Source organism: Gymnogyps californianus, chromosome 2 (genome assembly GCF_018139145.2).
Source record: "Gymnogyps californianus isolate 813 chromosome 2, ASM1813914v2, whole genome shotgun sequence".
NCBI lineage: Eukaryota > Metazoa > Chordata > Aves > Accipitriformes > Cathartidae > Gymnogyps > Gymnogyps californianus.
In genome coordinates, this window is record NC_059472.1 from 12,834,270 (window position 1) to 12,861,515 (window position 27,246).

At 46.6% G+C, this 27,246-nt stretch overlaps 2 protein-coding genes across 4 annotated transcripts in view; one reads left to right on the top strand and one right to left on the bottom strand.

Moving 5' to 3' along the window:
* The first annotated feature begins 1,883 nt into the window (after positions 1-1,883).
* Positions 1,884-27,227, top strand: FBXO32 (F-box protein 32). 3 transcript variants are annotated; one of them, XM_050892543.1, is made up of 9 exons: positions 1,884-2,055; positions 5,332-5,444; positions 7,156-7,205; positions 7,876-7,968; positions 14,967-15,060; positions 15,948-16,132; positions 19,813-19,995; positions 21,164-21,307; positions 22,011-27,227. In XM_050892543.1, exons 1-9 carry the CDS (start codon positions 1,940-1,942, stop codon positions 22,098-22,100), a joined length of 1,068 nt encoding a protein of 355 aa, XP_050748500.1. In that variant the 5' UTR covers positions 1,884-1,939; the 3' UTR covers positions 22,101-27,227. The 3 variants fall into 3 exon arrangements, with proteins under 3 accessions (XP_050748500.1, XP_050748501.1, XP_050748502.1); XM_050892544.1 differs by having other exon boundaries at positions 1,884-2,038; positions 5,345-5,444; XM_050892545.1 differs by lacking the exons at positions 14,967-15,060; positions 15,948-16,132.
* Positions 16,522-27,246, bottom strand: part of NTAQ1 (N-terminal glutamine amidase 1) — a 35,800-nt gene continuing 25,075 nt past the window's right edge. The window contains exon 6 of the mRNA XM_050892546.1: positions 16,522-16,702. Within this exon, the coding sequence (XP_050748503.1) occupies positions 16,566-16,702 (137 nt within the window). The 3' untranslated portion in view covers positions 16,522-16,565. The remainder of the gene's footprint in view (positions 16,703-27,246) is intronic.

Sequence of the window (27,246 nt, forward strand, 5' to 3'; positions counted from 1 at the left end):
ACTGCCCCGAAGGGGTGGATCAGATGGGCAGAAGGAGGAGACCTCGGCCCCGGTGTTCTTGTATATGGATTTTAATTTTTGCATGCGCTGCGCCTCACCGCCGCTCTCAAGCGCTTTCTGTCCCCAGGGGCTGCAAGCACCCTTAGACGTGACAGCTTTTAGCCGGTGGGTTTTCAATCCTCCTCCCGCCGACCTCCATGTAACACCCGCCCAGGCAAGCCACAGCAGGAGATGGAGATGAGGTGGCTGGGGTGGCCAACACTCCTGGTGTGGAGCTTCCAGCATCAGCAGACACCCACCCGGCAGCTCTCCTGCCTGCAGAGCTCCCGCTGCCTTCAGCCCCGGCAGCACTGCACCTGCACATGCAGCCTTCCCCGTGCCTCCAGTGCTTGTTTTTATTAGGGGTTTTGGGGGTTTTTGAGGGTGAATACATAACACCATTGCTAGCAAGCACCAGATGCTGCTGAATGCCCCACGGCGGCAGGTAGCGCAGCCGGGGAACGGCTGGCAACGTGACCCGGATTAGGGCAGCTTATCCCCCGGCCCCGCAGCCAGCCGCTGGCCACGTCTCTTCTCTTCGGCCCTCGGCCCCGAGCACTGTCCCCGTCCTGACAGGCTGACAGCCACCCGCCCCTTCCCGCCGGACCGGAGCTGCTCCCGGCCACCCGCAGCAGCCCCTTCCCCAGGCGCTCACAGGAAGCACCAGGGGCTGCCCCACACAAGGTGCCCCCAAGTAACGGCGACTTGGCAATACGAAAATCAGTGTATTGAGATACGTACACCATAGCATAGGGCAGATATGTCCTAAGCCTAATACAAAATGTCCTATATTTACGAAATGAGCTATAGTGCATTCCTGGCTGTGAATGTACCCCCTCAGCCTGGGCTGAAAGCAAAAAATGCATGTTTTTAATGTTCAATACATAAGACCTTCTCTAACACCTACCAGTGCATGCACCTAATAAACTACATTTATACATTATATGTATTTTCATGTATAATATTGTTTTCTATATATATCTGTCATGCTTATTTATCTATAAAATATTAAAAATAGTAATATATATGAAAACATAATGCATATAAAAGCAGATGCATATATAAAACATACAGACATAAAATGATATATATACATAAAACATTACACGGATATAAAATAGATACATATGAAACATACATTTAGAAAACATTCTATATATAACATTCTCTCTCTATATAATGTTCTCTACATAGAACCATATATAACATTATATATATATTCTGTATGTTTTCACAATGTTCTAAATTTATCTGTATGTTTAGATTCTGTATGTTTCTATAAATAGGATATAATTTTGTGTACATAAATATCTAAAACACATTTATAAGCATAAACAGGCATACCTGTGTAAAAATTTGTATTATTTGTATCAATAAATCGAATATAGGAGTTATATATGGAATTGATATATGCATAAAACATTTTTTATCTATTTGTATTCTATATTTAACTTTTTATATATACAACGCAAACATATAAAAACGTTTTTATGCATAGCATATATATTCACTACATGTGTGTATAGATATGCAAACAGCGCACGCACAGTCTCTCACTGCCGCTCACCCAAACAGCTCTCTGGCCCCGCCCCCACCAGGCCGGCCCCGCCCCCCGCCCCCCCCGCCACGCCCCGGGCCGTTCGCGGAGGGCTCCGATAAACACCGCCACGTGCGGCGGCCGGGGGCGGGCCAGCCCCGCGCTTCCGGCAACACGCCGCCCCGCCGCCGCATAAATAGCGCGGAGCGGCGCGGCGCCCGCAGCCCCGCCGCCGCGGCACCCATCGCATCGCTGTGCCGCGCTTCGCTCCAGGCCCCGGTCCCGCTGCTGCTGCTGCTGCTGCCGCCGCCGCTGCTGCTCCTGATCTCGGTCCCGATTTTGGTCCCGCTCCGTCCCGCCGCCATGCCGTTCCTGGGGCAGGACTGGCGCTCCCCCGGGCAGAGCTGGGTGAAGACGGCCGACGGCTGGACGCGCTTCCTCGACGAGAAGAGCGGCGGCTATGTCGGCGACATCAGCAGGTACCGGCGGCGGCTCCGTCCCGTTCCCGGTGTCGCTCCCGGCCCCCTCCCCCGGCGGCGCCGCCAGGGGGCGCCGCGGTGCGGTCGCGCAGTGCCGGGGGGTCCGGGGGCGGTGAGCGGCGGTGAGATGGATGGCGGCGCCTCGCCCCGTCCCTTGGCCGGGGGCGGCCTGAGCCGCAGGCGGAGGGGCCGTCGAGCTCCGTGGGCCGGTGTCGGCGGCTGGGGGGGGTGTCGCTCTGCGGGCCTGCCGGTAACTCGGGGCCTTGGCGTCGCTGAGGCGGCCGGGCCTGCTGGCGGAGGGGCTTGGCGGCTTTCCGCCGGGCCTGCTGTAAACCCAAAACGGGTCTGCCTCAGCCCCGGCGGGGTCCCGGGGCGCCTGGGCACGGAGGCGGCTGTCCCTCCCTAGGCGGCCGGCCGGTCCCTACGGCGATGGGATGGGGTGGGAAAGCGAGGAAGAGGTGAAAACAGTCGCTGCCCCACGGCCTGGGCGGTGTGCCCTCGGGGAGCATTGCTGAGCGTCTCCTGGGGGGCCCTGGAGGTGTCCCCCCCTCCTCCTGCTCTCAAAACAATGCTTCCTTGGGCTTACCGGCTCTCGGGCTGGAGAAGGATGATGTGTCTGAAGCCGCAAATCTTCCCCAGACCATGAGTAATGTACCTTACGTGCTGCTTGACTAATCTGGCAGCAAAACATCAACAAAACCCCCAAGATGGTGGAGCACTGTAGAGTTGCGTTGTGCGGGCAGGAAGCCTTTGCAGCAGTGTGGGTGTAATGGTCTCTGGCCAGATCACTCCTGTCAAAACCAAACTTTTCTTGCAGAGCTGCATCTTGTTTTCAGCTCTGTGCAGTCAGGTTTGGGTTTGCTGCAACTGGGCTGAGGGATGGGTCAGGATTGTCCGTTACAAAGGGACTTGGAGCAAACAGGGATTTGTTGTGAACCACTGCTGAGATGTTATTGTGCAAGGAGGTTTATGTAGCAGGTTTCTATCTCTTGCCCTCTTTTATGCAAGCTGTAAATAAAAATCAAGTTTAGAATCCAAAGCATCTAACTTGTAAATAGGTAGAAAAATGGCTGGCTGGTGGTAGTGTGATTGTGTTGGGAGTACTGAGTTTGGAATGGGTTTATACATCCTTTTTCCTATTAAAAAGTGAAGGAGGTGACATACTGGCCCCAGGCTGAGGTCCTTGCAGTGCCAGGTCCTGGTGCCCAACTGTTCAACCTGTCGAGATGCCTTGGAGAAGTGTGTGGAAACCTGGCAGTACATAAACAGGGGAATAATCTGCCTCCCATACTGGAATTTATTCATTGCTGTTGTTATGAAGGTTTCAGATTACAGAGTCATTCAGTAGGAAGTCAACAGTCAAGGGTGTGCTGTTGACATGTAAGATTTAAAGCAGATCTGTCTTGTGCTCTTGGGCTTGGATTCTGCCACTGCATGGGGCACATTAACCTGGCCTGTTAATTGATTTTGTGCAACCCTGATAAAATACGAACTTGAACATCTCAAAACTGCTTCTTCCTTACTGCCATACTCTGTTCTCAGGGTTTGGTCCCCCCAGCAGAAAGCAGTATGGATGGGGGAAATGTGCAGCTGAGATGTTCTGTTATCAGGTTTAGATTCTTCTGAGCCACCTGCAGCTGGTGGAAGTGTCTGGTTCCCTGAGCTGCTGTTGCTGTGAATGTTGTCCACCTGCATTGCTGCTGCTGTTCCTGCTCTGCAGTGTTGTGGTGGAGCCTGCAGGAGTGGTGCCTTCCCCGCAGCTGTGATGCCCTGTGGGGGGGGGGGGGTGTGGAGCAAGAAGGGGGAGCCGAGGCTCATGGTGTTCTGAAGCTGGGGGAGGTTTCTTCCAGCTCTGCGGCCATGTACAGGTGCCAAACTGAAACACTTGTCTGGACCCTGCTGGAGGAGGTCTGGGTCCCTCATGGGGCTGAAACTCTGACTTGGTCACTTCTGTGTATGCTGGTGGTGTGGCCACGCTGACAGACAGCAAACAGGAAACAAGGAGCCTTGTCCTGCAGGTTTCATTCCTTTGCAGGAGCCTGTGCTGAATAGCTGTTGCAGGTGTGAGTTGGCATGGTGCTTGTGTTATTTTTGTGGAGGCTAAACAGTGTGAACACGAGGTCTGTAGAGGAAGCAGCCTGGCTGTGTAAAGGTCCTCGTGGCTGTTGCAGAGGCAGCTTGCCCAGTGCTGCAAGCAGCAGCATGTTGCAGCACCTGCCAGAGCTCCAGGGGTGTCCCAGCCACAGCAGCTTGAGAGGTGCAGTGAGGTGCCTGGGGACCCTTCTTTGAGTTTAGATCTGCAGGCAGCCATCTCCCATCCCTTGCGAGCTGCTAGAGCAGCTCGGGGGCGGCTCTCTTGTTTTGTTCTCCTGGATGCATTGCTGTCTTCTCCCCAGCACCTGCGAGGCATCCCTGCAGCTCTGGGCAGCATGCTGTGTGCAGGGGGGCCTCTGCCGAGACCTCTCCTGGTGGGTGCTGCCTTCCCCTGCCACCCCCAGGGATCTGTGCCACAGCACTGTGGCTGCCCAGGGGCTTCTCGGTTTCATGTTGCAGCTTGGATCTGCTGATTTGCAGGTCTGCAGAACGTAGAGATGTTGATGTACAGCTTCTTTATAGATAGTCTTTCATTGCCCTTGAAGAAAATAAGGGGTTATAGCTCCCTTCACTAATAATATAGTTATAGCAGAGCTCCAGCAAAAGCAGAAGATGGGCAGTCTTGGACAAGAGATCCTAGCTGTTAACTTGTGTAGTCACTACTATGTGGGGTTTGGAAAACCACCAGTGAAGTCTGAAACTCAGCTGAGCTTTTCCTGTAAGTTTGAAAGAATGTTTTGTAGGGACTCTTTTGTTAATAAATATTTTCAGTGCATATATATGTCCTCAAAGATGTCTAAATATGTCCTTCTGTAGAAGTCTGACTGGCTCAGAGGAATCTACCACCTACAGCAGGAGGATATGGTGTTACTTAAAGATAGAAACAAGTTAGAGGGAGGAAAAGAATACTGCCCAGCAGTGTCCCAGCACTAACTCTGCAATCTGTATTACCTGCACCTCTCTGTTATGGGTATCTTAGCTAGCACAGAAATGAGGCACCAGAGACTCTTTAAAAATACCATTACTGGATGCAAAAACTGCATGCAGACTTCTAGAGAGCAGCCTGCAGGAGGCAACTTTGGAGCTCACAATGAAAACCTGTGTATTCTCTCTCCTTGCAGGAAACATAGTGTTCAGCAGACTGCAGAAATAAACAGAATCCTTGCTTTGTGTCATTCACAGCTTTTGTAAAAAGGACGATCACAACAAAGAGAATCTCTTCAACAGCCTGAACTATGATGTTGCTGCCAAGAAGAGAAAAAAAGACCTGCTGAATAATAAAGCCAAGATTCAATGTAAGAGGTCTATTTGGGCTTTTTTTTAAATAAAAGTTGCTGCAGGAGAATGGAAAATGCTTCATATCTATGGTTTTTGCGCAGTGCGTGAAGAGTCTTCCAGAGTGTCTTGAAGGGCTTTGCGCCCATGTTTGACCTAAGTAGAGAACTTGGATACAGCTTAATGTGAAGATTTATGCCCCTGTTAGTAATCCCTGCTCTGAGGAGTTGTGCTTGTTGTGTTCAAATTTGTCATTTGTGTTTGTCAGGAGGGTAATTTTTTCCTATGGTACATTCAAATGAACTAGTTCCAATTTTTTTCCCCCTGTAGACTTCCTTGTGCACAACAGGCTAAATTTATTCTTCCTTCCATATGTATGTTGAGCACTAATCTACATTACTGGAGGCTACAAGCCTGAATGTGAGCTTTGATCCTATCTCTGTGTGCGGAGTGCATGAAAAATGAAATAAGATTTTGACTCACTCAAAACAATGGAAAGTTTGAAATCTTTCTGTATGCACAGCGAGTAGCCGGGGTCTCAGATGGTGCACTGTGGGAGGACTCAGGGGAGCCTGCAGGGACAGCAAGGTCTGCGTTGGTCTGATTGCAAGATAGGTACTGGAGTTAGATGTGAAGGCTACAAATGTAAACATACACAGAGGAAATGAGTTACAATTCCCACACTACTATTAGCTCATTGTGCATCCCCCAGGATTTCGGAAACTGATGCCAAAAGTTGGCCCCTCAGTGCATTCGGTTCTCCGAACAAACAAATGTTACCATGACAGTTTTTGGCTGGATTCTGCTGTGACCTACTATTTAAAAGGGCCTGATGCAGGGTCTGCGTGCCTGTAACTGAGACTGGGTTTTTCCTTGGGCTCAGTACCAGGCAGGAGTACATCACTGCATCCTTAGGTGGAAAAAGACTCCAGGAGCACAGTATTTTCTTTAAGCAAAGGAGTCTAGCAGGACAGGGAGAAGACTTTTTCTTACACTAGCTGTTGAATTGCCAGTGTGTGATGGAAGTAGGGTCAAAAGCCCATGTGAGAATGGGGTGGGAGAAGGATCGAGCAGCATAACTGCTTACAGTAAGGGCTCTTCTGCAAACTGAGTTAGCATGTGGTGGGTACAGGGAAGCTATTTTGGGGAGTGGATGGGACAACTCCCATTTCTGAGGGAAGGGAGGGGCAATTAGAAATAGGAAAATTTTGGTCCCAAATAGGTTTTTTTTTAGCAAGTTAGCTGCAAGCACAAGCATGCTCCTCTGAGCCTGACCTCACTGCTAAAAGCTCTCCCCCACATGCCTGGTATCTCATGACATTTTTGCTCAACTTCAAATTTGACATTCAATCCCAAGCCTGTAACCAAGGTAATGAATAGTTAATAAAATCAATAACAACAAAACCTGGCTGTCAGCCACACTTACTGTCTGGGACCAAAGAAGAGGAGGTGCTATGGTGTATCTGTGGCTGGCAGATTAAACATTTACAGTCTTGAGCTGTGTCACTGAAACAGAAGCCCCTTCTAAAGCTCAGGGCCGCAGTCTCAAATGAAGCAGTATGGAAACAAAGCAGCTCAGCAAGTTGCTAGTTTTGGTTTCAAGTGCGGTGGTGTAAACACAAAATAACTTCATTTGCCCTAAAAGGGCAGTAAGTGTTATGAGCAGAATAGAGATCCAGCCCTCTGTGAGGTGGAAGATTAACTGAGCAAAATATGTCTTTGTCCAAACAGATTTCCACCAGGAGAAGTGGATCTATGTTCACAAGGGGAGCACAAAAGAGGTGAGTGCCTCTGTACGTTCTTTGTTCCCTTTTCTACTGTTTTTTCCAAGTGGTGGAAGATCTTGTGCTGATATAAATCAGCAGAAGCTCTTAAGAGATAAGTGGAAGATCTGGCTTGTGGTTGGAATTTCAGTAATGATTTTAAAGCCCCAATCAGGGAGCCAGGGCTTGCTGTACAAGGCTCTGTACATGTGTTTAAAATATGACTTGTTTGCTTCCCTCAGTTAAAAAAAACAGCTATTTGCAGACCAAGCCATAATACTGTTCTTGGCTTTCACCCAGTACAGTCCTAACATGGAAAATCATTGGAATTCATCACAACGGCTTGCTTGCGCTTATGGAGAGAAGCGGCCGTACGAGACCGCTGTGAACTCGCACTGTATATTGAACCCCAGGAATGTGTGGCTCATTCTCACCCGTAAATTCACGGGTCAGGAGCAGAGCTCAGGTCACTTTTGGGAAACTACCATAATCTACATTGGGCCATGTCCACTCTTGACGTCAGTAAGTGCGGCTCTGCGGGAGACAGGCCTGCCTCCTCTGGCCGTGAGCTGGTCCCATGGTTCGTACCCATTAGCTTGCTAAATTGAGTTGCCCTGGGTCACGTCTTCCTGGTGCTGTCTGGGCTCATGTCTGCCAAAACATGACCCAGACTGTTTTTTCTTCTCAGCGCCATGGTTACTGCACCTTGGGAGAAGCCTTCAACCGACTTGACTTCTCCAGTGCTATCCTGGACTCCAGGCGATTCAACTATGTCGTGAGGGTGAGTGAAAGGCCAGGGTTTATTTTGCTGTGATGGTGGTGGAGGCTCTGAACTGAGCACCATTTGGGTGATGGGAAGCACTGGCAAAGAGAGGTCCGAGCGTGCAAGTGGGGGTGTTGGGCTTTGCTGCATGACGTAATTGATGGAAGTTGTGTGGATAGATGCCCAAAACCTCTTCTTCGATAAAATGGAGAGGGAGGGAGGTGGTGGTAATGTAGAAGATGGGCTGTCCTTAGCGTAGCATTCCTGTTTTTCAGTTGTGAAATTCACTTCTGAAACCCAGAAAACTTAGCTTCTAATTCCTGAGTTCTCAGTTCAGCTTCTAAATGTGATTCCTGTAGCCCCAAAAGGAGCACGGGCTCTCTGCAGAGGCCATAGACCAGTGAGGACATCTTTGCACAGGAGGCTCCAGCTCCACGAGTGCTGTGGAGCTTTGTCTCCTTTGAAGTGATACAGGAGAGACTCTGGGGAGCTGAGTGTTTTGGGAATGAGAGGATGGGCTGAACCTCTTGGAGGCACTGATCTTAACTTCTCTGTTAAGGATCATGGTTGCTCTTAATCCTGTGTGACTGGCAGTGGTTTCAGTGGGTGGAGCATTTGGTTAGTTCTGACACCATAAGTTGGTAGGAAGGAGTCATCAGCCCCAGGTTCCCCATGCTCTGGCTTTGCATAACAGATCAGGGCTTCTCTTTTGGCTCTGGGTGGCCGAGGGGGGTGGTAGTGGTTGGGGGAGCTACTGTCCTGAGGGCTGCAGATGCTTATATGTTCATGTGCATGTGATCTGCAAATTGATCTCGAATTTCTGAATGCTTATCAAGGTTTGGAATTCAATAAGCTTAAAAAAAAAATCTGTTATTAACTTGAGGCTGTTTATAAACAGCTCCTTTTCACATCTCATCAGCAGTTGATCACTGGTGAGGCACCAGCTGTTCAGGTTTTAGGTTCTGGAGCAAGCAGCATTGGTATTGCTTTCCCTTTGCCGAGTCAAATGTCATGAAAATTGTCTAAGGAAGAAATGATCTGAGCAGGTTCACCTTGGTTTGTTCGCCTGTTGTCTAGGTGACAAGGAGCCTGTGAAAACCTCTGTCACCCTGGGAAGGGTACAGGCACTGGGGGTGATTACCCACCTGCTGTGCAGGAAGGGCACTGGCAATCACTTGGATGTCCCACTGCAGGGGTGGTGGTAGGGAGTGGGGCTGCTGGGGAAGGCAAAGTGGAATACGAGTCCATGGAAACTCAGGCTGTCCTAGCTCTGCTGGTTCTGGGACAACTTGTTTTCCTGCTTGTGCAGAGAAGGTGATCACCAGCGCTGAGGTACTCGGTGTTTTCTGATAGCGATGTATATACACACAGCCGTGTCATCTTCAGGGGGATTATTGCAGAAGGAACAGTTCATGCCAAGGCTATAACCCTTTAGTCAAATATAAAGGAGAAAATAAAATAAAACTTGTATTTGGTGCTCCAGAGATCCCTTTGGCAGACTTCCCATCTTATGACAACGAAGAAGTCCAAAGACCTCTGCTAAGCATGGCCTCAGGTCGTGCTGTGCCACGTGATGGACTTCTGCTGCTCAGCTCAGTGTGACGGGTGTCTTGCATGGGACTGCAATGATTGAGCAGAAGTCCCATTAAATTTTTCAAAGAGCAGAAGTCCCATTAAATTCTTCGAAGAGCAAACTCAAGTTTCAGTGAAGTTAGTGTGGTCTGGTAGGGAGGCTCAGGCTGACCTTCTTCCCCCTTTTTCCCATGAGGACTTCATATAAGCATCCCAAATCTGCTGTGTATCCAAAATAGCAGTGTTCCATGGAAGTCAGCATGTGTCCTTGTTTCTACAAATTACCTCTCTTCTGAGCTTTTAAGAGTAGTTTTCCCGTAGTAGTTTTAAGGATACAGCACTACTGAGAAGTATGAAGCTGTCTAATTGAGGCTGACTTGTGGTTTGGCAGATTAAAGAAGATATTAAACCTGGTACCATGGATCAAATATAAAACTGACTTCTTAAAATGAAAGGCTTGTATCGGCCAAGTCTCCGGTGGATAGTAGCTCGTTAAATGCCTTATGTGCCAGATTTACTCATGAAAAGCTCTGCCTAGATGTGGATCTTGTTTATGGTCCTTTGCAAATTGCAGGCCTCCTAGAGCACACAGATGAGCAATCTGTCACATGGAAAATGCCTTGAACATTGGCAGGCAAAACATTTTTCCCTTCTCTCCCTCTCCTTGTTCTCTCTAGTTCCACCCCTTGCTTGGGGTATCTGATTAATGTCACACTACTTAGTTCATCAAGCAAATGCTTTCCAAGGAGGGAAGTTTAGAGTTGGAGGCTAGGGGAGAACATGAAGATGTCTGTAGGGGAAGAAAGCAGAGAAACAGCTGCAGGCTTGGGATTCTGCTGGCTACACCCAAACTTGCCCTATAGAAAAATAAGCTACATCACTGCTGATAGCAAAATGGGCTTTCAAGCTGAACATCAACTTGCCTTTCTCAAAGCATTCCTTTCTGAATTTCTCTGAACTTAAGTGCTACAGTGTTTTCGGTGCTGATCTTTTGTTGTGCAGAAGTGTCTGCTTCTTGAGATACACCCAAACTAAGTTCTTGGAGTTCCTAATGGTGCACTGATAAAATGGGCACCTCTTTCAAGTGAGGTGGAGGTGTGAGCTGCAAGAAGTTTGGCAGGTACTTTTCATGGGCAAATACCATCAGCTGTAGCCAGTGAGTTCATGTAACTGAAGCAGAAGAAATTTTCCTCCAACATCAATCTTGTCTTGACAGTCTGCTGATATAGCGCTGGAAGTGCTAAGTATAGGTATTGGTGCCATGACTTGGTCCTTGCTGATCTTTTAAACTATAGCATCTGCCTACATGTTACAGGACAATGTTCCTTTTTAGAGCTAGTAAGGAAGTGTGTCATTGACCCAGAGAACCCAAACTGTTCCTGGTCTTGAAGCAGCCCTGGTTTCTCTGGTCTTAGAGATTTAATGAAAAGACTGGAAGTGTTCAGTAAGCATAAGTAATACGAGCAGAGACAAAAGTGCCTGCAGCCCAGAAGTTGTTGGTTCTCCTTTGGGAACACTGTTCAGATGACAGTGAGGTTTTGCAGGCTGCTTCCTTCAGAAAGATTTGTCATATGACGGTTGTGTAGTAACGTCTCAAGGGAAGGTGCTGTTTCTGATCATAAAAGCTTAGGTCAGGTTAAGCTGCATGGGCACAACTCTTCTGGAATAACATGATCTAGATAGCAGCCTGCTAAAGTAGTCTCTTAAATTTGTTTCTTAAGTTTTTATAGCAGTTAGCTCCAGGAGTCCTGGATTTATGCTATGCTGAAAGAATATTAGCTTGATGCTGTCTCATGGAGATCTGTCAGCACCTGCGCTGTAAATCACTATAACTCGCCTTGCTCTACCTCCCTCCCAGCCGAAAGCCAATGTGACATTTCAGCCACAGAAAGCAAAGGGCTGTGAGAGCAAGGGGAGCTGGAGGAGGAATTTTTCATTGCAGTACGTTTCTCTAAGCAGTCCAGATGCGAGGAGCCACATCCCCAACCAGGAGGAGCTTATGGATCCCCACAGGGTGCAGTCCAGCTTCCCTATAGCTGGTCTGGGGTATTCAAAGGGGGATTTACACTTTAGTAGTTTGAGACTTGTGATTTTAGTCATTACAAAGCATTTCCCTTTTTGAGGCAAGGTTACACCCTCCTGCCCGGTGCAGCAGGCCTGCTGAGGATTTTTTGGCTCTGTGCTGTAAGCCTGTAGCTGTGGGTTATTCGCGGTACGGATTGCCCGCACACCCCAGTGTTGAACTGAGGCAGTGGCAGAAGTGCCATCTGACTGTAGCAGGTCTAAGCAATGCCACACACAGTAGTCATGGGTGCAGAGCAGCGTGTTTTCCTGGCCCTGAAACAGGGGCCCTTATTCCCTGCTACATGGCGCTGCTTTGTTTGCTGTTTTTTTCCTTGTGCTTATGGGAGGAGGACCTGCTCTGCTCCCGGAGCTAAGTGGCTCATTGCACCAACTTGCTTTAGACCAGCTGCTAGCGGGTTTGAGCAGGAGCCCCATCACCCTTGTGGGGAAGTGAGCAGGTTATTACCCTGCTGTGGAAGATGCTGCCTCTTGCCAGCTTTGCAAAGGCTCTGGAACAGCCCACTGCATCTCTTGCCTTTTCTCTGTGGCTCTGGCAGACCTCTGAGAGCAAACAAAATAGGGGCGAGGTGGTAGGAAGGATTTTCTGGGGAAGCTACTAGGTCACCTTTTTCAAATTCTAAGGAGTTGAAAGTGAATTGGGATGTAATGCCCTGTTTTCCAGAGGTGTTGCAGACTTCCCAGCTCCAGTTAAAATCAGCTGGAATGGAATCACTTAGCATTTTTGAAAAGCAGGCCTTTTAAAATTGCTCTTAACCTTTCCCTGTGCACTCTCTCCTACCATCTGTCCCTCTCAGTTGAGCATGGGTTGGACTTAATGCAACCGCATCATAACACATGCTTGCAGCTCTCCAGCCTTTTTACCCTACTCAGCATTAATCTGAATTCATCAGTCTGCTTTTAGTCTGTATTATGCAAGTGGCAACATTGATTTATTTTTTATAATGCTGTAGACCCCAATTTGGCAGTCGGTTAACTGAGACCATACTCTGCTGGGTCTGTGCCAACACTGAAAGACCCTCAATGCACGGGAGCATGTGGGGCATGGATGAACCATATTGCTTACCTGTTTTGTGTATTATATGAGCACAGAAGAATAAAAAATGTCTTTTGATTTGGAGGGCTCGCCAGTCGCTTCAGCCAGTGGTCCCTGGGGAGCAGAGTAGTCCTAGAAGTATTCACAACATAGTTTTCATATGGAATTTCATCCTGTGTTTATTGCTGCAAGGGAAGGGAGGTGACACGTGATATCTGAGCTGGTTCACTGAACATAAATTGAACCTTGATAAACACAGACAAGGCAAATTTGAATCTGTTCCTTTGGCTAAATTAATTTTGTACCAATTTAGCATTCTTCAAGGAACTGAGATTTTTATCCTTGTTCCTCTTAAAGAATGGCCCCGGCGTCTAGCTCTTACTGTATTGCATTACGTGATGCTTATCACTGGGTGCGTTTTGATGTTTTCAGTAACGGGCACAACATTGCTAACACCCAGCCTGGAGGAAGCTGTCTCTGTGCCAGTTCCAGAGCCGTGCAATCTGGAGACAGCAGTTGTTATGCACAGAAGAGCTGATCTGGGTGCATGTGTGGCTAATGTACAGATGGAGTCTGGCAAATTGATCACTATAATCAAAGGCCTGAAGGCTAAATAGTTTAGTGTAAGCAGAGTATTACAGACTACTTTGGGACAGTGATTTTTTTTCTACTTCCAGTTTTTCAAAAAAGGAAGAAAAGACCTTTTATAAAACTTCTCAGACATCTTGCAAACTGCCTTGCTTTTAAGAGTATCTAGTTATTGTGGTTTCAGTTTAGCTGATACAGCAAGAAGAGCCACTGATGCCTGTGCACCAAATATTATCCAACTCTCCTGCATCTCTTGTTTCCCCCAAATGAGCCAAGAAAACAGGCAGCCTGCCCTTCACAGGAGTTAGCACAGGTCTTTTTTCATCTTGTTTTCTTTCGGTCATGCAAGGTGCAAGATATTAATAGAATGTAAACTCAAATCCATCTGATGGTGGTGTTGGCCTGGAAGTTAAACGGAAGAAGAGATCGGTCACTCTAGGCGACTTCACTGCTCCTAACTGGCAGCCACATGCCAGCCCCCCAGATGAGCAGAGCAGACGAATGACTGCAGTAATACCTCTCCCTGAGCTCCCTGCTTCATGGCAAGCTGCCAGTGACTTTTTGGATACATTCCTGTCATTCTTATAGCGGGGCAAATGGTTCAGCTCATGACTTATCAAGTCTTGTCAAAAGCCGTCTTAGTTACTTGACACAAGTAGTTGCACCTTCTCTGGACTCTCTGCGGTGCCAGCAACGGGATACCGTAGCTGCAGATGATAAAGGATTAATAAGCTAGTCATGCGGTAACGTGTTGATAGATTTGTAGCATAAAAGGTTTTTCCTTTCCTTTCTAAATTAAAACAGAAGGCTATGTACATCCAAAACAAATGGACTGACACGTGGACAGTCTGTGTATTTATATAATGCTGGGGGAAGGGAGGAAGGCTTGGAAGATCACGGGCCACATGTTCTGCAGAGCATGATCCATAGGAAACTTCCACAGCTGTTCTTGTGGTGGTAGAGAGCTGGGGAGGAGAGGGCATCTTCCCCGTGGGAAATGTTTCCTTTAGCAACTGCAGCCCGAATTCAGCATTCTGCTTGTACATGAGTCAGGAGATCAGTGATGGGAAGCAAATTCTCATTGAAAGTAAAAGCGAGATTTCCATTAGGGGAGGTTAACAAGTAAACAGGACAAACAGGGAAGGGTGGTTTGGTGTTGGGGCTGTAAGAGCTGAACAGGAGAGGAAACCTTGCCGGGGGAGGGTTTGTTTTTAATATAGTGATTAACCTTTCTGTCGTGGTGACAGCACTCTGACAAAACCAATGCAACCCAGGAGTTTGACGTAAATTGTGGAGTCTGATTCTCATTAATGCTCCATCAATAATATCCCCATCCAAACAGGCATTTGCTCGTGTTCCCTTATGACACTGCTTGTTTATGCCCCAGTGAAGGATGGTGACGTTGGCCATTTGTTGTTCCCTTGGTGTGAATAGAGGCTGTCGGTCTGAGCACTGCTCTGTGGTTTCTCTGCATCTCTGAACCATAAAATCAATTTTTTTTTCCCCCTGAAGATCATTAGAATGCCTTTTTTTTTCCTACCCCTTTCGATGTGGGTTTAATTAGTTGGCCTCTGCTCTCCTCCCCCTTTGGATTAGTTTGCTCTGTCGTTCTGTCTCCCTTTTATTTTCAAGCAGCAAACAAGTCTCTGGACTGTTTTGCTGTGTCATGTGACCACGAGTCAAGATTAGAAAGGTATCTCTGTGCTCTAAGGCTCGCAACTTCTATTTTTATCCACAGCTGTTGGAGCTGATAGCAAAGTCTCAGCTGACGTCACTGAGTGGCATTGCCCAGAAAAACTACATGAACATTTTGGAAAAAGTGGTGCAGAAAGGTAAGAAACGGAAACAGTGAGGGGGAGGAGGAGGAGTCTGATTTAATCTGGTGTACTCTGTGAACCACATCCTTGAGAATAGTCAGGCAATGCAACACTGGTGAAGAGAGGCACCACTGCTTATTTCTGTAGTGCAGTTCCACTTTCCCTCAGTGAAGGACTATGTGGGGGGGAGTGGGAAGAAATGTCTGTATTCTAGTAGGTATCTGAGAGGTGATTCCTCCTTCTCCAACTTTCCTCGCTACCACCCCTCCTGCATCCTACTGAGTCCTATTTCTGACTGCAGAAGAGATGGCTGCCCCTGCCCCCAGCCTGGTACAGCTGCAGTCTCTGCTGCTGCCTTGTCACCAGTTTGCTGTATCAAGTGCTCCCACTGCTCCAGAGGAAAGGAAGGCTCGAGGGCTGTCTTCACCGGCTGGGGGGGCTGAATTGTGGTTGAGATGTGGCACTTTCCTCCCTGATGCTTTAGCTCTGGCTGAAGCCTGGGAATTGAGAGCACCCTGTTAGTGCATGTATACATAATGAGGAAGGAGATCCTGAACTGTCTCCCTGCACATCATCTGGGGTAGATGGGGAAGAGGTGCACAGAGATAACCTCTTGCACATATCGGAGGGGAAAATTGGCTGGTTACCAGTGGCTGGAAATGGGAAGTGCTGCAGAAAGGGCAGATATCTCATCTGCTTATCCTGGGAGGATCTCTTTCCATCTGCTGTCTAACCTGCTGTGCCTGGCTAATGTTTAAGTGCTTTCCTCTAAAAAGAAAAGCACAGGCTGGCTCTCTTGGCCTGTGAGGTTATAGCAGGTAACTTGATTTGCCTGAGAAACTCACAGATTCAGAAAAGGATTTGGGCAGTTCCCATTTTTAACTTTTCCTGTTCTTCCAAAGTCCTTGAAGATCAGCAGAACATCAGGCTAATACGGGAATTGCTGCAGACCCTCTACACATCCCTCTGCACATTAGTTCAACGGGTCGGCAAGTCTGTCCTGGTTGGAAACATCAACATGTGGGTGCACAGGATGGAGAGTATTCTCCACTGGCAGCAGCAACTGAACAACATTCAGATCACCAGGGTAAGCGCAAATCCTGAAAGCTAAAAATAACGTGGCTCCTTCGTGAAACCTTCTTATGTAGCAGCAGCTCTCATTTGGGTGACTGTGTCCCACTGTGCTCCCAGTGCAAGCACAGAGTGCTGGGGAAGGACCTGGAGTTGCCAAAATAACTGGATGCATTCCTAGCATTACTTGCATCCCTTAATTCAAACTCATTGTACACAACCCAGGATCATGCTCACTGTTACTGGTCACAGACCGTGGCTTGACTCCTTAATGGCCATCAAGTGCTGTGTGAACAGAGCTGGGCAGGAAACCATCTCCCCCTCTTGAGAGTCTTCAGAGACTAGGCCTCAGTATGAAAAGTCAACTCGGTCTTTCTCAAACTGAGAAATTGCCTTCAAAACTCATTTATCAGATAGTTGAGGTTTTTAGATTTGTTTTAATCTGTAAATTAAATGCAAATTTCCAAATAGCTGCATAACTTCGTGCTTCCTGGCTGAAAATACCAATGATTCTTCCAGTAGTCTGGAGCTGCCCGTTCCAGCCGGATGAGTCCTGCTTTCACAACATCTGTTTCTTCAACAGTGTCTGTGGGGATGGGAAAGAGATGTATTAGTTGATAAATTCCTAACCTGGCTTTGCATGGCAATCAAATCTGAACTTGCTCCACTTCACAGAATCACAGAAGGGTTGAGGTTGGAGGGACCTCTGGAGGTCATCTGGTCCAACCCCCCTGCTCAAGCAGGGACAACTACAACCAGTTGCCCAGGACCATGTCTAAACTTTTTTTTTCACCTTGAATGGATACTTACTCCACAGAAATGCTAAAGCTTTCCCTCAGTGCTGATCTCTGCGTTGGTGTGCCCATTGTAGGACACTTCTGCAGTGAACTGGACTATGAAATTCCACTCGGGCAGACCAAGGCATGGCCCAAGGGAATATAAAAAGCACCTTTTTCCCTGGTGGGTCAACCAGAGAGGCATTTACAAAAGATTAAGCAAAGGGCCTGCTTTCATCATTTTACATGGCTGTGTTCTCTGGGAACACCAGGAAACAATTTCCAGTCTTTCAGAGTAACGCAGGCAACAGGACACAGGAGATGATGAACTCTGGGAGGTCCCAGGGAGTTTGAAGAGCTGCAAAAGCAGCAGTGCCTTATCTGATGGTGATCTCTGCCCCACCTCTGCTGTCCCTCCTGGTGTCCAGCTCTTGGGATGGGCTGTAGCTCCCTTTGCCTTGCAGGGGAAGCATTGGCCCAGCTGTGGGGTGGCTCTTGGGGCACAGCAGGTCTGTGAGCTGGGGAGCTGCCCTGTGCCTGGGCACTGCCAGGGTCAGCTCCACCTGGGCATCTGCTGCCCTGAGTGCACCGCAGGTCAGGACCTACCTCCTGCTGCTCAACTCAGTAGTACAATGTGGGTTTTTCCCCTCTACTTTAGGGACTTACAAAACACAGACAAGTATTTCAAAGAACTCTGCCTATCCAGACAAAAGCGCATCAAAATATTGCTTGCGAACGGAACTGCCTTTTATGCATACTTACCTGTAGGTTTACAGACACTTTTCTAAAATAAATAAAATAGATGTTGAGTTTGCCAAAAAAAAAAAAAAAATTTCACACCACTGAGGATGACTGCAGGTCGAGCTAGAACAAAACCAGCTGAGTTTAGAGGAAGGAATAAGAAGGTCAGCTCTGTGCACCCAGTTGCTTACAGTGCACTGACTGCTGCTGGTGTTTCTGGAGGGGGGCAATGTCTTGCAACAGCCAAGACCTAAACCTTTTTAAAAAAAAAGCTTGCAAAATATTGTGTGTGCTAGAGCTGCTTTAAAAAAAACTCTGTCCAGAAAGTGACAGCATACTGATCTGCTCTGATCTAATCTCTGTTCTTTCTCCAAAAAAAGTAATGTTTCAAAAGTCCTGGAAAGGAGTACTGAGGGAAAAGAAGTAGCAGATAAGTCTTTGGCCCTGACTCAGAAAACCTGTAAGGATTCGCTTGAGTCACACTGGTTTCTTCAGAAATAAGACATAAGCATGAGCTTTGGGGTTTTTTTGACCCAAGAGCCTCAGAGCTTAGTCTTGCCTGTTGTGCCCTAGCAAAGCTTATATGTAGAGAGAGTGCAGGAGAATGCAAAAGACAGGCTGGCAAGGGAGATCAACGGGAGGTGATGCAAGGCTCCAGTGCATTCTTCCTACCCCAAAATATGACCTCAGTTTGCACTGATGGGCAGGGATGCAGAGTCTGGACTTGTGGATTGTACCAAGGAAGCATCTACATGTAATCAGGCAGTGTGCTTACAGCTTAACTCTTAGCATGCAGCATTAAAGCTGTCATGGGAAGAAGTGTCTTCTGGAGACGGCAGAGACGGTTCACTCCTTCTGGAGGGGTTGTTTCAGGCCTGTCTTGCTGGTGGAGATGGCCAAAAATGATGCCTTTGTTGAAAAGCTGTGGTCCTTGCAGGTACTAGGCAATGTTGCATGGTCCGGGCAGGCTGGTCACTGGGGCACAGAAGGGAAGGTGGGAGCTGTTTGTGTACAGACATACTTGTTGTGCCTGTGGAGTTTCACATGCAATGGGGATGGAACCATATGATTAAAAGCAGCCTCATGCAGTATTCCCCTGCTGATGGCGGTCCACGTGCTTCTTGTTTGAAACTGTTAATAGCTCTGCCAATTGCGAGACGAGTGCTGTGACTCTGCGACTTAAAATAGCAGCATCTCTGTGCAGGGTAAACGATAAACTTGGCACATCTGTCTAACATTGTTTCTTCATTGGGGCACAATCCTAAAAGCTGCTGTTTGCCTTAATAAGGCTGGGGCTGGTTTTGGAGCAGCTGGAGCCCGGGTTGCGGTCCTTGCTAATTCCTTGCTTCCATGTGTGCCTTGGATTTCCCCCGAGTGCAGGACCTGCAGCTCCATCGTGGTCAATTTGTCCTGGAGCTGTGCCGCCATGCAGACTTGCAAAACAGTCCTGGACCCCATGTAGACCAGGCGAAGGTGGATGGGGGGTGAAGGTGGCTTTTGGCTCTTTAGGCTAGGATGTACTTTGTGGCTGAACAGCCTGGAAAACCATGGCTGCAGCTGATGGGAAAGGGGCAGGTCCTTCAAGTGTTCACAGAGGAAAAGTTAGCCTTGCCAGCAGTGACCTGGGAAGCCATGCAGGGAAAAATCCTGCTGTGGGTACTCATCAGCCACTGCTGTGGTTACAGCAGGATCCTGTGACGACATAAGCTAAAACACATGTCAGAAGAGCATGAGATTCCCAGCAATGTGTGTAACAGGAGGCTGAACTTGAGAAGTAATGCCAGTCTCCCTTGTGGTGGAGAGACCTGGATGGTTAATAGCTGATACCACGATGTAGCCAATGTCCTGCTGTAGTGAAAGCTGGTGGTGGTGCTTCTGGGAGCAGAGTCTCACAAGTATGGACGTGGGATGGACAAAAAGGGGAGAAGGAGGCTTGGACTGCAACTCTGCTTCTAACTACTGTAATACAAATTCATGTCCCCTTCCTTGAGGATATCTCAAACTGTTCTGGGACAGAAGGTCAAATGTCTCTATGTAAAATGTCTCTTTATTCAGAAGAGGGAACTGCTGCTTATTCTCTGTGTGAAGAGCAATGCTTAAAAAGCAGTAACTCTACTGCAAGCTAGAATTGCTTGGGTTTTCAGCTTCCTGTGAGCTCAATTTTGTCTGTCTCTTCCAGCCTGCCTTTAAAGGAACGACTTTCACAGACCTGCCGTTGTGTTTACAACTGAACATCATGCAGCGACTGAGTGATGGGAGAGACCTGGTTAGCCTTGGTCAGGTGGCTCCTGACCTGCAAGTGCTCAGCGAAGACCGGCTGCTGTGGAAGAAACTCTGCCAGTACCACTTCACGGACAGACAGGTACAAGGAGGGATGCAAGCTGCCATCAGTTGCTTGTTGTACCGCACTAGCAAGCGAACACACACGGGTAGGACACTTACTTGACTATCTCTGGGATCTAAGGGCTGTGCCACAGGCTGATAATACAGGCTGGCATGAGAATGGCTGTGAAGATGATTTATGCGGAGGGTTTTGCATGCCGCAGCAATGATTCCTGAAATAGGAGCCTGAGGAATTAGTCATACGGTGAACTTCAACCCTAATCCAGGTGGTAACAACTGCAAGTCATGCAGTTGCTCCTCACCCCACGTGTGCAGGGAAAACGTGCAGGCAAGCTCCAGCAATCACCCTGATGTCCCAGGGACTGACACCCTCGCAGAGAATCTCTGTGGATGTCGTCCAGTGAGTCGTACTCTCTTGCCCTTTAGAGCAAGAAATCCCCTCTGAGCCATTTTGTGAGTGACAGGACGGTATGTGGAAAACAGCCCTGCTGCTACCCACGTTGTACCTGTGTAAACATCTTTGGCCCTTTGCAGGGTGGTAATCATCTGGGGTCTTCTAAACTTAAAAACAAACAAAAATCCCTCTCTCTGTTTATGGGTGAATGTCTGGGGTGTTTATACCAGACCTCTGCACTTCAGGGGCCACATGCCAGATTTCTCTGCTGACTTGGCTTTATTTGCTTACTCTGTAGATCTGACTTTGGAAGTGACTCTGGGAAGTTATTTCTATTAACAAGTAAATTCAAATCTAGTCTCTGCAACTAATGAACCCTAAAAGAAAGATGAGTATCTCCCAAGCTAATGTGACAAATCACTGACTCTTAGAGTCAATGAAGAAGCAAAATACTTTAACTTCTGAAATTGTTAAATGCAACTATACTCACTGTCCTGCCAACCAGCAACAGTGGCTAAAGAGTACAAAATAGCTCCCAGGGTTTCAGGCTTTTATACAGTAATGTTCATGAAATGGGGATAGAACCTGATAATGGTATCAGGTGAGGCTGTTGCCGTCAGGAAGCTGGTTATAGCTGGATATTCAGAGCAGAAGCTTTCTTGGTGTTACAAGGGAACTGTTATGGGACTCGCAAGGATGACAGTTATGTGAGGGAGAGGAGAAGAACATGAGTTGGAAAGAACAAATCATTATTTTTTTGACCTGCTACAATTACGATTATTTTTTCTTTAAGATTCGCAAACGGCTAATCTTATCTGACAAGGGACAGCTGGATTGGAAAAAGATGTACTTCAAGCTCATAAGGTGTTACCCACGGAAGGAGCAGTATGGTGACACACTGCAGCTGTGCAGGCACTGCCACATCCTCTCCTGGAAGGTATGAGCTGCTGGTGGGACAAACCTGATTGGGGCAGGAGCCACGGGGCACCCAGTGCTTCCTCTGATCGCAGCTGGTTTAGGGTGCTGCAGTTCCTTTGCCTGCATAACCTAGTGTTTTCCTACATCTTAATCCTCCTTCAACTATTAAGACCCTTTCTCCTCTGTGCTTCAGAGATCCTATCTTTACGTTGAACAAGAGTAGTGGCCATCAAGGCCAGAGGGGAGGGAGATGGGCATACTGTAGGGCTGCCTGCAATGAATCATCTTAGCACTGCCAGCGACTCCTTCTACCCATTACGCGGAGGTGGAGGTCTTGGCAACAGGATTAGCTGGAGCAAGAGCTGATCGCTACAAAACAGCCCAGGACAAAAATCTGCTGGCCACTGTGGTGATATCCAAGGCACGTCTCTGGAGTTAAACTCCTGTAGCTGATGGTAGGCTCCAGCCTCTCTTTCCTCAAAAGAGGGGAAAAGAATGAATTGGATCTTTGCTTGTTTTATTTCCCATGACTTGCCAGTAGCCCCTAAAATATGAAGCCCAGTTCTGAGCTGTCTGCTTTGGCGAGAGTAGAAATATTATTCTGGGCTCTGCTCTATCTATTTGCAAGCGGGACGTCTGGCAGAGGGGCAGCACTCAGTTGGCTGATGCTCTGGTGCCCTTTCCGCAGTCTCTCTAAATGGAGTTGTTTTCTCCTTTCCCAGGGTACTGATCACCCTTGCACAGCCAACAACCCGGAGACTTGCTCCACCTCTCTTTCGCCGCAAGACTTTATCAACTTGTTCAGGTTCTGAACTTGGGTCACCACAGCTTACGCGATTCTTACAGGACGCTTTATGCCACTGAGCTTGGACACTCCATTTGTAAATAGTGTAAATATTCACGTTTGCTCGAAGCTCCTGAGTCAAGGAACAAGAGGATCTCGGAGATGAAAGGTGAAATTGCTCACTGATGCGCAGCACTTAAGGAATACAGACTTCCATAGGACTGGTGTATAAATGCAGCAGGTTGTACAGAGTCCCTTTTTTATGATCAGAGTACAAGATACAGGGCAAAAAACTTCATTTTTTTGTTTTTAGAAATTAAAAATGAATTTGCCCCGCAACCATTTGAGAACTCTTTTGGTTTGTTTCTAATAGAGAGCAAGCAATATGAGGCTAGGACTGTTGAGCCGTTCCTCCATCTGGTTTTATTTAGCATACGTATTTATAAATATGACGTTTTAAAAATATTTATGAAAAATATCCCTGTGACAAGTTTAATAATACTTTTGTTTTAAAAGACACATTCTGAAATACTTAGGATAGAACTCTAGCCTATTTGCGAGAGAGAATTGCAAGATACCACTTTCTACCTCTAATAGATTGAGTACCTTTCAAACAAAAATCCAGTGTACAATGTGAACTTTTGTATTTTGTACAATGATTTAAAGGGAAATGTTTGTGATAGTAAGCATCTTTTCTTGTATTAATGCTTACCTCTTTACATTAGTTTTCTTGCTCTACTCAGTGCTTGAATGCCTAGACGATAGGCATCATATAAATACCTAAGACTTTACTCCATCCTCTTTTAATTTGTTGGTTTTATGAAAGACTAAGCAAAAGGGAAAAGAGAAGCCACAAGGATGAAGATTACCTAAAAGGGAGGAAGTTCTATTATAGAGAAACAAAGGACTGGATTTAATCTCACAAGGTAAATTCGTATCAACTCCACTAGGTTAAGTGCATTGGTTGAAATCCCAAGTGAGGTTAGAATCTGGTTCTTCAAGCCCATGTTTTCCAACATATACACTGCTCTGTATTCCCACTGCTGTCAAGTGAATTCAGTCATCTTGGAGCTGGTAAAATATAGGGAGAACTAGGCCATTGAATCTAGTGAAATGATGCAGTTTTTATTCACTGGAAGACTGGCAGCATCACGTTTAATTTCAGACTACTGGAGTTTAGGGTGATGAGTGAGACAGCATGAAGAAATCGGTCAGCATTTTCCTAAAAACAGCAGTCAGGCCTGGGGTCAGCAAGGGATTTCCAACATGGCACTTGACATCTTGGGTTATTTCTCCATGCCAGTGGCAAAGACCCAGCCTAGTCCCTTCTGCTTCCAGTGCTGAGCTTCTTTATGGGATCTTCTAACACTAGCTTAGAGCTAAATTTTTAGTCCTATGGAGTAAGTGGCCAAACTAACTTCACTGTGGCCATGATCTGGCTCACCGTCTCCTCTGTTGCATACAATGCTTCACTTTTCCCTACAGTGGAGCTAGAAGAATCCAGCTCGTATATAACAATTTGAAAACCTGCAGTGGAAAGTTTTTGCTGTTTGCCCATAGATTTCCTGTATAGCACTTTCTCTGTGCACGATGTAAGCAGGATACCTCGGAAGGGTAAATATTTAGTGGGTTGTGTGTGACTATGTACAAAGAATTGCGAGGAAGAGGAGTACTCAGGACAATTCAGGAAGAACTACTTGAGTTAATTATTGTTAAATATTCTGTTCCTTTTTTTACATTTTTATAACACACTTTTCTGCAGCTGTTTATATTTTTAAAAAAAATTGACAGTATTTGCATTTTTGCAAACTAAATCACTTTGCATACTCTTGGAAGAGACGCAAAAAGGGAAAAAAGCTGCCTCTAGATGGAGCAGTGGGGAAGGGGGGAGAAAAACCAGGAAAATGCTGACAAGAACTGCTCTTCTCCTGCCTTCCAACAGCAAACCCAAGCTTTTGTTGTTCCAGAGAGCTCTGTGAGCCTGTGCCACCCTTAGCCATGGCCCAGAGCTTGGCACTCTCCAGAGATGAGGAGAAAACACGTCCAGGATAGGGAGCTTTATCTTGGTGTTGATGCCCCATCCATCAGTTTGACTGCTGGTGGAAAGCATAAGCCTGCTGATGGTATTCATGTCAACTGAAAGTGATTTAAAAGCTGTTACCTTGGAAAAATGAACTTGTGCTTGTTTGGGGGGATGTTTGTGAGTGAAGGAGGCCAGTTTCTGTTTTCATTCCCGCATTGATGGCAGCAGGTAGACGAGGCTGAAATCTGGCTCAGTGAAAGAGGACATTAAGGACAGAAACCTGCAAGTGAAGTGAGTGAAGCATTGCCACTGTATTTGGAGATTCTTACAGCTCCTTTTTCTAGCAGTGAGAGGACCCATGCCCCTTGGCATCTTCTGTTTCCAGCTCTGACTTGGGGTTGGTTTGTTTTGTAGTCTTGCCTCTGCCACCTATAGTGAGCCAACCTGTTGTGATGGGGAGGCAACAGTATTTTGGTATGAAATGCTGGGGGGTTCTGCCTAGTCTGAGTCTCTGCTTAGCAGATGACACTTATCCACTGTGAGATTGTGACACTGCGTGAATTTTAAGCTCAGGTTTTAATCTGGCCTAGTGCATTCCCTGCACAGCAAGACAGAAAATCTCAGTGTTTAGCTGTGATTTGGGAATGTCTCAGCTCTAGCCATTGCCTCTATCAGCCCTTCACTGGACTTGAGCAAAGAGTTTATTCTGTGTCCTCTGCCCAGAGAGCATGGGTCATGCTGACAACATACTTAACGTGCAACTGAGGCTCCTATTTATAAAACTTACTTCAATTAGTGGTGGTGGTGGTTTTTTTTTATTTCTTAGCACTGTGTAATCTTAAAGGGTCAAAGTGCTGAAGATGATTTGTTAATACATACGGACACTTGTGTGTTGCTCATGTGAGGTACTGGGATATTGCTGTCAGTGTCCAAAGCAGCAGAAAACCAAGCAACTACTGTACTGGAGAACAAAATGGACTAAACAAAAAGAAACAGAATAAGCCTCATTCAGTTACTGCCTCAGTCATTACCCTCACCCTCCTGCTACAGCAACTGTCGAATAAGACCTTGATCTCTTTGGGAGACTCATTGTTTCTTGAGTGGCTGGTACAGGGAGATATTGTGGTGAATTCAGTACTCTTGTATTTAAAATGAAATGCTGTTGCATCCAAATACCTTAGTCTCACCACTTATAAACAAAGCGATCGTTATTTTAGCAGTGCAAAGGCATCTGCTTGGCTGAGGATGGCAGAGTAACAAAACTGACAGTGATAACAGGGGCTTCCAGGCAGGATGGTTTAAGGCTGCTCTCGTGCAAAAAGGACTTCTTTTATTTTAAGACAATTGTGGCAAAGCTGTTATGAAGGGAAAACAGATTTTTACTTGTATTTTGGAAATAGAACATTCTTTTCAAACGACATTTCACCTTCCAGTTAGTTGATGCATTCCCATTAGACATGCATCAGTTCTTATACTAGGAAAGGAGGTTTTTTTCTGTCTTCGGGTTTTTCTCCTGCCAGCATATCCAGAGAAATCTCATTATCTTCAGAGGATGTGTTAACCAGTGCAACAGTGTAGAACGTGGTGCTGTGAAGAGGAAAAATAGATCCATGCAGGGGAGGAGGCTTAGGAAGGGAGAGATCCCAGAGATCTCTCTTTCAGCTTTCTAGAAGAGGCAGGTATTTGGAGTTCGTTTTAATGTGATAGCTACTTCAAGAGGCACAATTTCAGCTGTACATACCTTAAGCCATTTATACTAACTATGGTATGATAAAGTTTGATCATAAAATGTGTGTACCTCCTCTTATATTGTTTGGGTTTCTTTTTTTAATTGTGGGAGTTTCTAGATCCTTTTATTTTGTAAAGTGATTAGGAAAACTTGTATTGCTCTGAAGACATTGCTTTGTATGTAAACCTTTAATTGCACCCTGCCACTTTCTGTATATGGGAATATCTTTTTTATTACTTTTCTTTGCCCCCAGGTTTTGAACTGTTTGTGTTCCCATTTCTGTTTGACTTCAATTATTCTTGTGAAGCTATCACCTTCTAGAACATGTGCAGGTACTAAATCAGCTTTTCCTGCCCAGAAAATTCCTTGGCCCTTAATAGCTAAAATTTGATTTAGAGCAGGAACATTCAAATTCTGTTATGTAGCTAATAAATCAGATGTGCTGTTTCACGCTTATCTCCTGCTCGGTACAGCAAACCAGTGTTGTCCTCTGCGGTTGTTCTTACAAACCCGTTGCACAGCTTCCCCATAGATCAGCACCTTGCCAAAAAGACATAGCTTTAAACTAAAATGCCACTCTTCCTAGCTGGCCTGTTTGCAAAAACATAGACCCCGTGGAGCTGATGGCTGATGAGGTTGATAAAGACTCCCTGTTACAAGGTTTGGGACTCTGGTGTTCTGCTTGTGCTGCTTTTCTCGGCTCATTGCTTATAATGATGCTTGTTAAAGGCTCTGAAGACATGGCCAGCCATCCGCACAGCTGTCAGCGTGTGGCTGCTGGGCTGTGTGAGTGTCTCTGCCGGCACCCGATTTCTATCCCACGTCTTCCTCCACTGATTTCGTTGGTAGCAAATCGGCTTTGCAGGATCTGGCCCTAGGGAGAACAAATCCATCTTGTCCTTGACACATGCAGTCTCTAGCATATTAATACCTTGAACACCAGAGAGATTCTCCCTCCATTGACCAAGCATTGCTGCTTCTCCTCCTGGGAGGGCAACTGAGGGTGGAACTCGCATTTCTTTAGCCATCGTGTGCTGCACAGAATGCTAACAGGTCTGCTACTGAGAGAACATTTTAATTTGAAATAGCAAATACGCTCATCTTTAGGAACTAACTTACAGTAATTATAAATACCTACTTATATATGGAAGAGAGCGTGTGTTCTGTTTTGTTTTTCCTTAAAGTTGTAACTAGAGATGATATGAAGTGAAAGGCATCCCTTACATAAGACTTTTGTTTAATATTGTGTGGTTAAAATCCTTCCATTATAAATTTGCACACTTTTTTCTTCCCTTGCATGTTCAACTCTGATTTTTACAGCTGTTCTGTGCAGACAGTAATGTATTTTTGTAAAACATTTTTGACACTGAATTGCAATAAATGTTCAAACAATGTGAACCACAGAGCTGGTTGTCTCATTGC

Excerpts from the sequence above, each read along its gene's own strand:
- FBXO32 (XM_050892543.1), top strand. The coding sequence starts at position 1,940 with ATGCCGTTCCTGGGGCAGGACTGGCGCTCCCCCGGGCAGAGCTGGGTG. Across the intron at positions 2,056-5,331 it reads TATGTCGGCGACATCAGCAG|CTTTTGTAAAAAGGACGATC; the intron begins GTACCGGCGGCG and ends TGTCATTCACAG. Across the intron at positions 21,308-22,010 it reads GCCACATCCTCTCCTGGAAG|GGTACTGATCACCCTTGCAC; the intron begins GTATGAGCTGCT and ends CTCCTTTCCCAG.